Genomic DNA, 14,780 nt, shown 5'->3' on the forward strand with positions numbered 1-14,780 from the left:
TACCAATATAGTTGGTCCGTTATTGGATATTATACATTTTCCAGCTAATTCATTCCTGGTTGCCAGCGTTTTGCCCCAGTGTGCTAAGTTGGGCTCATCGGTTGGTAAATAGCACACCTACCAAGACGCATGACGTTTATTCTGCGTCATCACTTAACTCTTGACTTTCCGTACCGCACCAAAAACATGCCACCGTTGAGTGTTCTTTGCAGATATGTTGCTGGCATACACGGCACCTAGTCTTGGTATTTAATGTTGTTGTTTCTTCAGTTGCAGTTGCAGTTCCAGGACCTTCTAGTTCTTGTGGAGCTGCAGAGGGCTGCTCTTCTTCAGGTAATCCTAATATCTGACAAATGTTTCTTTTCTAAAAGTCTTTCGATTTCTCTTTCACTATTTCTATCCATGCGTTGGACTTCAGTATATACGAAGGCACTATTTTACACAAAATTAAAACAAATCCGACACATTGTTACTATATCAACTGGAAAAGGAAAATAAAAGCTAACTCAAACACGCATACGTCATGGGGCACGCCAGGAGTTTTAGACCAGGTCCATCAAAAAATGCACTCGGGTTAAAACTGAGGAGTGTGAGGGGTGAAATGTTTATGCACACTGATAGTGGACGATTGCAATGTAAGGTACTGAGGGGATGGAAGCTAGTGGCATGCTACGTTAAGAACTATAAACCATTATCTCTGAACCCAGTCGAAAAGACCCTGACGTGCCCTCTCCAGGGTTAAAAGAATTACCAATTATAGTACGTGTTTGTGAAGCTTCTTTGGAATAGGAATTGACAGATATTAGGGCAATATGCCAGCAAGATACTGAAAGAGGAGGGGACTATTTTTATAGCAGGCCATAATAGGTCTCAGACTTTCTCTAAAGATGATCTAGAAAAGTATCTGATTATACCCCCAAAATTGAATTATAGCCCTACTCCCAAAGTAATTCATCATTTTCATACAAATATGCTACTGCTCATGGCAAGACAATTTCAGAAAACTGGGAGAAAAATGAACTTGACAGTTATGAGTGGCAAAGAAATTTCATGCAGAAGCATACTGAGTTGTCATCGAGAAGTCCACGGAAACAAATCTTGGTAGGACGAGCACGTTCAACAGGACAGCAATTTCAGAATCTCTCTTTAATGCATTCATTTGGCCTAGAGGCTATTTTCAACGTGGACAAAACTGATACCAGTGCAAAAACCTGGGAAAGTGATTGCTGAAAGACTACAAAAATTTTGAAAGCTACCTCTACTGAAAGGCGAAAACTAGTAATAACATTCTACTGTATTTTATTAGTGCTGATGGGGCAGCTGTGGCACTATTCTTTGTTTTTCCTAGTTGAGGGTCAATGATAGAATGAGAACCAGTCTTAGTTATTCTCAAAAATCAAGAATCCCAAATAACACCACCATTCATACCAGCCTAAGGTCATATGGTGTTTGGGTTTTTTGAGTCTGCTTACAATGTTGATTATTTTAACTACCAGTATGATTGTTCAATTCTGTCCATATTGACTTACATTCAATCTATGAAAACACTTTTCCGCCTTGTCAATCCTTCAAATTTTATTATATTACCTCCTGTACATGTTTCGAGAGCTCAACTGCCTTCCTCAGCGGTGCTTACAATGTCTGTTTTATGGACACCAGCACGGTTGAAAAAAAATTTGATTTGAAAAAATATTCTTTTTGATTTAAACTGATTAGTTGTTTGTTTGTTTGAACCAGCTTTATAACAAACAATTAGTTTAAATCAAATTAAACCAGTTGTGGCTTCTTCTGAACTATGTATGCTCATTCTCAACTCAAAGAGAAGTAAATAACACTGGTAAGTTACACTCCTGCCCAAAATTACATTTTACTGGCACATTAAATGTTGAATCACAAATTATGGTATTATATAGTATGTGCCAAAACAAACAGTAATGAAATTACAAAGATGCTTTGAACATCAAGCTATGTCATTATATCATGCAAGGTGGCGACAGCAACACACATCTAAGTGCATAGGTACAGCATGAGTTCAGAATGGGCATCCTAACATCTTATGGATCGTTCACAATGGTCTTGTAGTATGTTGAACATGTTGATAAACACAGGTTACTGCAAAGACAAAAAATTACTGTACCTTCACTTGTAATTCAGAAACATTCCTAAGTGGGTCATCTGACCAGAAAATGGATTATTTTAGCATGCCCATGTATAGGCATCTGGGAGTGTGAGGTCTGGAGAAAGGGGAGCACATGCGAAACAAAGCAATCTCCGTTGTGTTGCTGCACAGGGGCAACTGGCCACTTTGTAGTGTCTACTGTAACTCCATCTTGCCATGTCCATTGATATTGCAGTGGCATGTGTCTGGCTACAAACAGCACTGTTCGATGTTCAGAGCATGTTCGTAATTTCAGTACTGTTTGTTTCGCTGCTTATTTATTTTGAGAATTCCAGTCATGAGTGCACTGATTTCATATAGAAATGTTGCTTCGTTATTACAATGTTAATATACTAAGCACAAAATAGTCACTAATTACACCATATCAAAACTAAACCTTTGAGTTCAAAATGCACAACAGCTGTACGAATTATGATTTATGAATAATTTATATATCATTTACCTGCAAATAAAAACCAGCCATCAAAAATTCAAAACACTCGTTCTACACTTCCCATTAGGAGCATACTTTTTTCATCTGCTTTTACACTTATAGTATCAAGTTTAGCATGATATAAGATTAGCTGAAAGCATTAGCTAAAACCTCTTTTGCCCTTTTGACATTCCGTAAAATAGTATATTTTATTAAACTGTACATGTGGCCCACAACCAGGCGCTCAAGTTAATTACTGGCCCTGCATGTAAAAAATGTTTGGGTAGCCCTGGCCTAGCACATCACCTACTGCAGGCTTATTACTACACCAGTTGCAATTGGAATATCTAATGGAAACGTCAGGTCTCCAAAGGCAGGGCCAGGGTAAAACTACGGAGGTCACAAAAGAATAGTAAGCACAGCAGTGTCTGGAAACACACATGAAAGCTGCTTTTAAGGTGGAATATAAAGAGCATCAGCTAAACTTGAAGAAAGACTTTTGCCGCTAAAATTAAAAGCAGTTGTAGGAAAATATTTTCAGAAAATGCTAATTAATCCAAAAATGAAGATGGCACACGTTTTAATTATGTCACGGTAAAGTTCAAAGATTGGGTGTCGACTCTGCTGAAATTGGAGACTTCACTTCAGTTCAGTTTGCTACAAAGACAAATGTTTGCCATAATGCAGGGAAAGAGACTGGCACTAATGATAAGGAAAAGGAATGCAAAATATAACTTCTCTATCAATATAAATCTGAGGTTTTTATGTATCTAGATATTGATGACAAACTTTGTATCACATGGAGACATACAAAAACTTCCACATCCCCTATCACAAGAAAGAGCAGAGAGAATGGCAGCCAGATTACTATCCATTAATTATTCTTGTTGCCAGTTTTAAACTGGTAATATGATATGATTTTCAGACAAAAACAACCTAAAGTTGTGAGGTAAGCATCGAAGTATTAAAATGCCTTGAGTTTATACTGGGAAATTTTATGTATCTTATTTGAGTTGAAGGTGTGAAAAACACCACACAATTTTATTCTTTTCTTGTTGGGTCAAACTTCCCAATGTCCTTTAATACAAGATTTAGACGAAAATTTCATTAATGAACTCCAGTTACTCTATAGGATCTATTAACCAATTATACTTATTTCTATGTGCAGCAAGTTATCTGACAGATGCTTTGGATTTGTTTTAATTTGGAAACCTGTTAAAGTAAAATTCAAGTTACAGGAAGTGGGTCAAACCTTCCTAGGTTCTCCTACTTCTATTTTGAGATGTGTAACCAATCATCATGTAGTTTAAGGCAGAACCCTTCTTTCTATAGCTGGTAATCATGTAGAATATCTCTTCATATGTTTGGTGGTAATTATTGTTTCACAGGGTAAAAATATGAAATTATCAGTCCCAATTTCTTAACATATGGGCGACAGGCCCCGAGAAATCTCAGTTTTATTCACGACATTGTTTTTGGTCTCCCTGTGACATCTCTTGACCGCATATTGAACTATTTCAGACTTGCACATGGAGTAGAATAAATCATAGATGTATATCTGCTACTTTTCTTTTATTCACGGCCTTCTTTTATTCTTTGATTCAGTTTCGAAACGTAGACTTTCTTTCTGCCGGTTCAGTCAATGATAAGATGGAGCGTAATACAGTGTTAGCTGACGACGACATTTTAGAAGAATTGTATGCCGATGATCGTTCAAATGGATATAGTGATTGTTAATTAGTGGAAATTGAATGCGAGACTGATAGTGGAAGTTATATTCAAGCCCCTACATGCCATAATTTACATAGTGTGCTCATTTATTCAAATGACTCTGATGACGACAACAATGTAAACATTGACGATGTATTAGGAATTGATGCTGAAGATGGTTTTATAAAGATATATCCACCAAGATATTTACAACTTTAAAGATAAAATCTTGACTAGATTAATATTTATGTACTTTTTAATAATCATGTGCACTCTAGAATGCTCAGTAGAAAAATGTCCAGTCCACAGGGTATGTGACAAGCTCAAGCTCAAGGTTGAAGAAATTATTTTACATAAATGCACTTTATAACTCACCTAACAGTAGCCTTATCAGGATCAATGTCCAGAAACATTTCATCCTCCATCAAAAGCTGCATGATTGGCTTGTGAAGTGCTGCAGTGAGAAACAGCTTGGCAGAGAAAAGTCCTTCATGGAATTCATTGTAAAGGCGAGCAAATGCACATGATTTCTGTTTCAACAATCTGAAAGTATAGCAATCAATCATAAATTAATAAATGTTTAAAATAAGACAAAATAGTGATATTTTCACATCAATTATGGTCCTTAATAATACCGATTCCTAGGGGAGAAAAATTTTTCTTTTTTTAAAATCTACTTTATGTCACACTGGCACACATATATCTTATTAATGACGATAGGACAGGAGAGAGCTAGAAGTGGGAAGGAAGCGACCGTGTCTTTAATTAAGGTACAGCCCCATCTGCCTGGTGTGAAAATGGGAAACCACGGAAAACATCTTCAGGGCTGCCAACAGTGGGGTTCGTACCCAGTATCTCCCAAATGCAAGCTGATAGCTACGTGACCCAAAACGCACAGCCACTTGCTCAGTAGGTAGAAAAATTAATACCTGGAAGATAAAATAAGCATGCGGGTTACGTAAAGACATGTTGCAAGTAGATGAAAAGTGAAGAAAAATTCATGAGTTCTACACTGAGATAACAGTAAAGAAAATAAAAAAAGAAATAAAGCTGAAGATATTGTTTGATTAAGGATCCAAAGCATACACAATATCTAAAGAATGGATCATTCAAGAAATTTTAGCACTAAAGAACTATTTAGGCATATGGGGCCTTTAGCAAAATATTGATATTGAAATTATTTGTTATTGATGCTGCAGCCACTGATTCATTTTAGAAACATGGATATATTCAGTACCGTCTCTCTGTGCATGTGCACACTGAAAGTCTGCCAACCCTAAATGGTACAGCAACCTAGATTATCGTAGCACATTCAGTTATGAAAATGGAGACTGACACAGACCATAGAATTAAATTTAATGTACATCGGCCAGGATCATGTTGTTGTTGTTGTTGTTGTTGTTGTTGTTGTTTCGGTCATCAGTCCATAGACTGGTTTGATGCAGCAGTCCATGCCACCCTACACTGTGTTAACCTTTTCATTTCTACGTAACTATTGCATCCTCTATCTGCTCTAATCTTCTTGTCATATTCATACCTTTGTCTACCCATACCATTCTTACCCCCTACACTTCCCCCAAAAACAACTGCACAAATCCTACGAGTCTTAGGATGTGTCCTATCATTCTATCTCTTCTTCTTGTTTAATTTAGCCACAACGATCTCCTCTCAACAATTCAATTCAGTATCTCTTCATTTGTGATTTGATCTATCCATCTCACCTTCAGCATTCTTCTGTAACACCACATTTCAAAAGCTTCTATTCTCTTTCTTTCTGAGAAAGTTATTGTCCATGTTTCACTTCCATACATTGCCACGCTCCAAACAATAGCCTTTAAAAAAATTGTCTAATTCCTATATCAATATTCGAAGTGAGCAAATATCTTTTCTTAAGAAAGGCCTTCCTTGCTTATGCTAGCCTACATTTTATGTCCTCCTTACTTCTGCCATCGTTAGTTATTTTACTACCTAAGTAACAATATTTATCTACTTCCCTTAAGACTTCATTTCCTAATCTAATATTTCCTGCATCACCTGACTTTGTACGACTGCACTCCACCACTTATGTTTTGGACTTATTTATTTTCGTCTTCTACTCCTCACCCAAGACTCCATCCATACCATTCAGCAACTTCTCCAGACCTTATGCAGTCTCAGATAAAATGACAATATCATCGGCCAATCTCAAGGTTTTGATTTCCCCTCCTTGGATTGTGATTCCCTCTCCAAATTCCTCTTTGATTCCCTTTACTGCCTGTTCCCTCTCCAAATTCCTCTTTGATTCCCTTTACTGCCTGTTCTATATAAACATTGAAAAGGAAGGGGGGGGGGGGACAAACTGCACCCTTGCCTCACCCCTTTCTGGATTGCTGCTTCTTTTTCAAAGCCCTTGATTCTCATCACTACAGACTGTTTTTTATACAGATTGTAGGATCATTTCATGGAAAGTATTTAAGGAATGAAGAACAGCGAAACAGTGTGCTGTTTCAACACATGGGTGATAGTCCACGAGAATTCTTGTGTAGTTTCCCTGCCGACAGCAAGGCCAGCTGCAAAATGAGACGCAGGTCCGCGAGGTAAAACAGGCCGACTCATGCCGAATTATTCACGGCAGAGTGATTCATGGTAACAATCGTCAAAAATCAGATTGGAGTTTCAATACATAGTTTACTGTGGAACTTCAGCTCTGGCAGATATGGTGAATACTTCAGCTATACTATTAAATTTGAATTCAGAATCAGATTCTGAAACAGGTTTGTATTTGAAACGGTACGTTACATCACATCGCTCTGATGAAACAAAAAGCAGGAAGAAATGCATACATGGAAAAAAAAAAAGGACTAAACTATGGGGAATTCACTTTAACTAATGAATTTGACAATGAATTTATGAACTATTTTAGGTTAAAATGTGTTCAGACAAAGAAGTGCACAATCTCATCAAAATTGAAATTGACAGAGTGTGATGTAACGTTACAGAACCAATTGGAACTGAGGGGAAACTAGTTGTGCTTTTACGGTAAGCCATTAAACTTACCTATATTACCTACAGCTATTACTTTAAGTAACCTTCATTACGATCTGCGGTTAAGGTACCTTCACTATTGTCAGAAAGTAAAACTGTCGCTTTTACAGAAATATCTTTATTGAATAAACAGAATAGTGTTCAAATGGCAAATTCTCTAATAACATGCAATAGCCTCTGTAGATAAAATGTAAAGAGCAAAATTTTTACTAACAGAAATCAGTTTTCAGAAAAATCACTAATAAGTATGAGTAAATCGCATTGATTTAAAGCTGTAGTTGAAGTGTTCTGTTCAAACTCATAATTCTCCAGTGGGTTTGGGAATGGAGTGTCGGAATGTGAAGAATGGGCTTGAGTTGATAAGCTGGTGTTTGGTTACTGTACGGGGACAACTCGTGAAGTGATGGCCACTAAACTGTGTTACTGTGGAGCTCCCGCAGGAATGTTCAGCGATATGGCCTACATTTCTGTAACCAAATGAAAAATTACTGTTTCTGACAACAAACTGAGATGACTGTGGCATGTTTTGGGTCCCCTCGTACTGAACCCATAATTCTACCCTGATAAATATTGCAGCTACAAATAACTACTGATGCAGCCATATTCTCTACTGCAAGACTATCTCACCCTTCGTGGCGGAAGTGGGATTGTACTCACTGTGGCAAGCGAGCGATCTATTCAGACGGTGTCGAGACATTTCGGCTGACTTTGAGTATTAAATAATTAACAATATATATTAAACCTTCACAAGGAGAGATTTTGGTAATATCATCAATCACAGAATAAATAATTAAAATTTGTAACAAATATTAAATGAAGATACAATCCACAGGGTGGAAATGAATTTAATTAGGCTGGGAAAATTTTGACATCCATACTGTTAAACTGTCCGCACATGCCAAGGCCAAGCAACCAAATTAGTGCAAAATTCTCTACACAAAATTAATTAACTGAAACATCGTATGGCTTTTAGTGCCGGGATATCACAGGTAGGGTTCGGCTTGCCAGGTGCAGGTCTTTCTATTTGACTCCCGTATGCGACCTGCGTGTCGTGATGAGGATGAAATGAAGAAGACAACACATACACCCAGCACCCGTGCCATTGGAATTAACCAATTAAGGTTAAAATCCCCGATCCGGCCGGGAATTGAACCCGGGACCCTCTGAACCGAAGGCCAGTACACTGACCGTTCAGCCAACGAGTCAGACAATTAATTAATTTTAATTAACTATGCCTGTTTAAAGCACGGGAAAAATATGAAAACAAAACCATTGTGACTTGGAATTTTGGTTGAATTTATGGAGTGAATTTCAGAGAAATTGGTCCAGTGGTTAAGAAGTTGACGATTGTACCACAACACCCCATGACCAGGGTAGAGTAATTTGGACAGCCTATAAATATCCATACTTCAGGGGACAGTAATACACTCACTTGTTTGGTCGTCGCGCATACGGTTTGCATTGTGTTAAGTTTTGAATTGTTTCTCAAATATAATAATTTTCGTGTAGCTATTACTAGCCGAGCGCAGCCCTTATATGACAGACCCTCCGATGAGGGTGGGCGGCATCTGCCATGTGTAGGTAACTGCGTGTTATTGTGGTGGAGGATAGTGTTATGTGTGGTGTGTGAGTTGTAGGGATGTTGGGGACAGCACGAACACCCAGCCCCCGGGCCAATGGAATTAACCTATAAATGTTAAAATCCCCAACCCAGCCAGGAATCAAACCCGGGACCCTCTGAACTGAAGGCCAGTACGCTGACCATTCACCCAACGAGTCGGATGTTTCTCAAATGAATTTGTGAGTTAGTGAATTGAGATACATATTTTACCGACCGGTAAAGGTGGAAGGGACTTGGCTGCACTAATAACAAAATTCTTGTACTTCTCTCTGTAAATGAAAATTGAAAGTGTATAGCTAGCTTTAATCTAATTATTGTGTGTCTTGGAAATCAGCGAGGGGAGTTGTAGATTAGCCAGAAATAAGCTTGAGTCTGATATCTCGTGAACACCTGGTGACAGAGAGAGTGAGGGTTAGCTGAAGTTCTCGCACACAGTTCGGTTTTTGCAGCTGACGGTAAATACGTACGCGTAGTGGGCAGCCAGAATAATGCGTTATTTGTGTTTTTGTATAATTTCAAGTGTAAAATCTGTGTAGTTATAATTAACATATAAGAAAAATGTTCTCTGCCATGATGAGAGGCTAATTTTGGTACGGGATGGCCAAAATGTGGCCAGGATCCCTAAGATGACATTATCAGGCCTGTCTAATTTTAATATATTGTAGATTAGATTGTAAATGCTTGTATATTTAAATTACTATGAGGCATGTGTAGAATAAGTATATTATAATGTTCAGGGTGCAAAACTCTCAAATGCATTTGAAATCTCGTTAAGAAACTAGCATTCGAAGCGGAAGCTGACCGAACCATTAGAATCAGTCTAAGAAGATCACATAACGTGTATGTAACATAAGGCACAGACAGGTGTATGACATTGACACAAGCCTGGAATGAAATATCTGGCAATGAGGAACACATGAATTGGAAAACACCGAGACGAAATAACAATAGTGAAGGGACAGGGAAGGGAACTACCTATGTAAATCCTTTACAGCTGGCAACCAGGTATTACTTAATTGGTAGCCAGTGTCCCTGCCTACGATAGAGCATGCTCAGCAATTGCCGATTTGTCTGGGTAATTGAGACGAATATTACGTTCATGTTCCTTGATACGGGTACCAATGGATCAGCATGTTTGGCCGATGTATGCCTTACAGCAAGTACAGGGAATTTCGTATACCTCAGAATGTAAAAGTGGAGACAATTTGGCCTTGGTTTTACTCATACTGTGAGCAATTTTAGTGGAGGTGTCAAACACTGTTTTTTTATATTGCGTTTGCGGAGGACCTTGGCAATTCGATCTGTGGTGTTGTGAATGTAAGGCAAGTAGGCAGTTCCCTTCACTTCTTCCTTCTGTGAGCTTTGCTTGGTCGTTTCTCTGGGATGCAGGGCTCTATAAATCTGCAAATCACTGTAACCATTACCCTTGAACGTGACATTGAGTATGTCCATCTCCACCAGGATATTTGATGGCTCACAAATTTGTCTCGCCCTCTTGGCGAGTGTCATGAGAATGGCTTGTTTTTGTGCTGGATGTGGTGAGAATCTGCATGAAGGTAGTGATTTGTGTGGGTAGTCTTACGATAGACGGTATGTTCTAAGGAGCCGCCCGGTTTCTTTCTTTACTAGAACATCCAAGAAAGGAAGGCATCTGTCCGACTCCATCTCCACAGTGAATTTAATTGAAGGATGTTGCTGATTTAGATTGTTTTGAAATACATGAAGTTTCTCAGGACCTTCTATCCAGACCACAAATGCATCATCAACATACCTCCACCATATCACAGGTATGATTTGACGGGCACTGAAGCAACAGCCTCCTCCTCAAAATGCTCCATAAAGAAAATAGGCACTACGGGTGAAAGTGGACTTCCCATAGCCACTCCTCCTGTCTGTTCGTAAAAATTCTCACCCCACACGAAATAGCTGGACATCATGCAGTGGTAAAATAGCTTAGTAATGTCCTCAGGGAACAGGTGTTCATTGAGAGACATGACCGAGTCAATCAGCACTTTAGTGAACGACTCCACATCGAAACTCGCCAAAAGTGCATTAGGTTGAAGGGTTATGGTTGACAGCTTGTTAACAAAATACCATGAGTCCCTGAAGTATGATTCAGTACGTCCTATGTGTGGCTGAAGACTTTTGCTTAAAGCTTACGTAGGAGAACCTACCGCACTAACAATAGGTCTGAGGGGAACATCTCTTTTATGAATCTTAGGCAGTCCATATAATCTAGGTGGCACTGCATCCCCCGGGGACAGATGTTTAGCCTCCTCTGAAGGAATCCTTTGAACTTACCATTTCCACTTCTATTATAATGTTCTACATTTCAAAAACGTCATTGTTTAAGAAGTCTTTCTCGTGGACAGTTGAGATTTTCTTCTGATGATGCAGAGCACAGTTCTCTTTGAAACGTGAAGATATTTCACCTTATTTTCTTGACAAGTCATAAGCCCAAAAGCCTATACAGTATCAATGAAATATTGTTCAGGCTGATAAAAGAAACAAATATGATAATGAAAAACTAGTCGCAATGAGTATGATAAAGTCAAATTTCAAATGAATTCAAATGAATAAATAATTGAAATAATAATAAGAAAAATAATATTTACATCAGGATGTATTTTTCTATGTTAAAGCATGTATTCAACCGTAATGTCGAGTGAGATTTGCGATTTTACCGAAATCCAGTGAAGTCTGATAAGTTATCAGTTATTATTAGGAAACTTAAATTTTGTGACACCCTGTATTTGTGATACAGAAAATCACAGTATGTTATTTTTGTTCTTGAGGTCAGAAAGATGTAATGAAATAAATTGGGAGATTTTTATAGAGTTGTTTATCATGGGATTACATATGAGGCGTCTAGTATCAAAACCGGCCAAGTCACAAAATTTACGAAAATGAGTTAAGGTTATAAATTTGAAGTAAAAGTATAACACTATCAGGTGAAACAAGAATATGCTTTAAAATCGTCCATGTCTTCATGTTATAGAGCACTGAAATCTCGGTCGTGCAACAGAATCGGCCAAGTCATGCAGCCAGTGAATTCAAAACCGGCCAAGTCAAGGAATGAGCGACAATCTTTATGATGCAGCATCATTATCTGGAATCTTGTGTTGTTACATTAAGCAACAATGTGATAATATCAGTAGGCAAAATCGTTCCTTGTAATCTATATTCTTTGAAGTCATAATATTTTGCTTTTGTTCGTTTGCAACACTGATTTACGTATTTGCGGGCTTCTTACCGTCATTGGCGCCAAAGCAATCCCATTTCCGGTGTGCTCGTATTTTGTCATTATTGTATGCTGTAACGTGGATATTGTTCCAAGTGTTGAACTGAAAGATTTACTTTCATACCTTGTGAAATTGTACAAAATTGCAACAAAAACGGCCAAGTCAAAATTTAAATTAACAAAAAAATGGGTTAATTATGAGTTAGATTTCTCAAAACAGTGGAACTTAAATATTAAGCCATTAAGGATGTTTGTTTGTCCAGCCCTTGTCCCGTTTCCCTACGGGGTCGGGTATGAGGTGAGATGAATTTGTCGTGGCGGTTTTTTTTTTTATGACCGGATGCCCTTCCTGACGTCAACCTCATCAGAGGAGTTAATGAGAGATGAAATGAATGACGTGATATATGATAGTAGGGAGAGGGTGAAACCCGGTGCCGGCACATAGCCTACTCCTGTCGAATAGCACCAAGGGGTCTGCTCAAGGCTTAACGTCCCCATCCGACGGACGAATCACCATCAACAGCGTCATATGCCCTCACTCCATATGAGCACTGCGGAGAGGTTTGGAATTTAATCCAGGCTTTTGGCACGCAATCTAGTGATTAGAAATTGTATACCACCACCTCCCCTACCCTGCCGGCCAACATTCTGATGGTGAAAATTTTTTCGACCAACGGGACTCGAACCGGCTAACCTCGGTGTTAGACCGTTTTAGACTTCAGCGCCTTAACGATCATGGCCACCAGGCGGGCTATTAAGCCATTAAGGATATAACTGTAAAAAAAAAAAAAATTTTCTGACCATCATTGCTTTGTCTCTACAGGTTTTTCGTCCGTATTGAAAAATATGCCTTGAGTGACTTGGCCGGTTTTGATACTAGACGCCTCATATATTTGATAAGTTTCAAACAGGAAGAAATGGATTGTGATGGAAAGTGAAATATTGTGAGAATTGTTAGGAAGATGTTGAAGGCAGAGTTAGCCTGTATTTTATGAGTGATGTATAATGAACGAGTAGCCGAGGATGGTAGGCTCTATTTGTCGATGGAGAAGTATTTTTGTGACAGGCTGTACGTTAAAATGTGATATTTCTGAGACAGGCTGTTTAAGATGACGATGTACTGTAAGCAATCCAGAAGAGTTGGCTAATTTAATAGTGGTCAGAATCTAAGTGAGCGCGTTGTAACGCCTATTGTAATTTCAAGTCGAGGATTTCCCACGATAACCAATTTTTGTAGAAGATTGTAGGTCTTGGCAATTAAGTCCAAGTGACGAGTCTATGTAGAACAAGCGTAGAGCATTTTATGACAGTTGACTTACGAACAAAGTGCATTGTGGCACACAGTCGAGGTGATATTTGATTATTGTAACTAAATTCCATTCGGTATATTTTACAAGACAAAATTATTATTTAATTGGAAACATTGTGGGATAGAATATTGAATGTTATTAGGATAATAGTCTGGCTTGTGTAGATCGATGGAAAGTTGCTTCACTGGAGAGTTCATGGATACACATGTTTGGAACGTGGAGATGAAACGCCATTTGGAGCCTCACACTAGAATTATACTGTGGATTTTGTGATGGTGCTGATTACTGTTTCGGCGATATTACGTAAAGTTAGATGAGTGATGAATCTATTTTCATTTACTGAACTTCACTGTGTGTGGTGAAATTGTATTGAGTCATGAATTAAAGTAGCCAGACATGTTGTTAAATTTCAATTTCACGTTTTTATTGGAAGTAATGGACATAGTTATATTTCCAGATTTGAGTTCATTCAGTGGCAAGCTTCAATTAGGTGTGTTAAAGTTTCTACAAGGTTTAGATTTAAAATATCCATGATTGTGTTTGAAGTTGCGATTTCGCCTGACATTATAGATGATGTGTAAATATCCCAGCATCGGCTCAACAAAAGGTTTAGGATGTTGCGCGTATTATATGAATATATGGATGAATAGACATCCCAAAATCTGCTCAACGATAGATTTAGGATGCTGCGCATATTATATTAATTTAAGAATACGTAGACACTACATAGGCTCAACAACAGGATTAGGGCGTTGCCTATTTAAATTCAACTCATAAGTTAGTCATATTGCGAATGGATTTGAACTATGGTAGTGTTTGCAGTAATGAATACGGATGTGAAGGATGTTAGCAGATATTATTAAGGCCATGTTTCGGCATAACTCTTATTAGCCAGAAGGTGTTCCCATGATAGAGTTGCATTAGTAAATGGCATGAATGTGATGGTTGTCCGACATGAAAACCTAGGCAATGGAGATTGATTATTACTGTTTAGCCACACAGGTTCAGGTTCGATGAACTTGAAAGGGTTTTTTAATTTCTTTCTTGACTTTTAAATTTATTGTTCGGATGTCCGATATCTATTGATAGTGCCATGTGTTGACACTTAGTTGATTTATGTTGGATTTATGTTATGAATGCGGTTACGATTCGTCAGCTGTTAATGCATTTTTATTTCATTTTTCGTTCTTTCACTTTATATTAGGTGAGATATTGGTCTACCAATTACTTGTAGTTTGGTTTGATGCGACAAGCGTAGGTAGACAGATTTGTAATGGTAGTCG

At 38.2% G+C, this 14,780-nt stretch overlaps 1 protein-coding gene and 1 pseudogene across 5 annotated transcripts in view; both read right to left on the reverse strand.

Moving 5' to 3' along the window:
- The window catches only part of Gapvd1 (GTPase activating protein and VPS9 domains 1), a 674,762-nt gene that overhangs the window by 539,989 nt on the left and 119,993 nt on the right, over nucleotides 1-14,780 (reverse strand). For all 5 annotated transcript variants that reach the window (XM_067138086.2, XM_067138089.2, XM_067138085.2 and 2 more), the window contains one exon: nucleotides 4,677-4,844. In XM_067138086.2, the coding sequence (XP_066994187.2) occupies nucleotides 4,677-4,844 (168 nt within the window). The remainder of the gene's footprint in view (nucleotides 1-4,676; nucleotides 4,845-14,780) is intronic.
- LOC136858855 (uncharacterized) overlaps nucleotides 7,592-14,780 on the reverse strand; it is a 34,920-nt pseudogene continuing 27,731 nt past the window's right edge.

This window comes from Anabrus simplex, chromosome 1 (assembly GCF_040414725.1).
Source record: "Anabrus simplex isolate iqAnaSimp1 chromosome 1, ASM4041472v1, whole genome shotgun sequence".
Taxonomy (NCBI): Eukaryota; Metazoa; Arthropoda; class Insecta; order Orthoptera; family Tettigoniidae; genus Anabrus; species Anabrus simplex.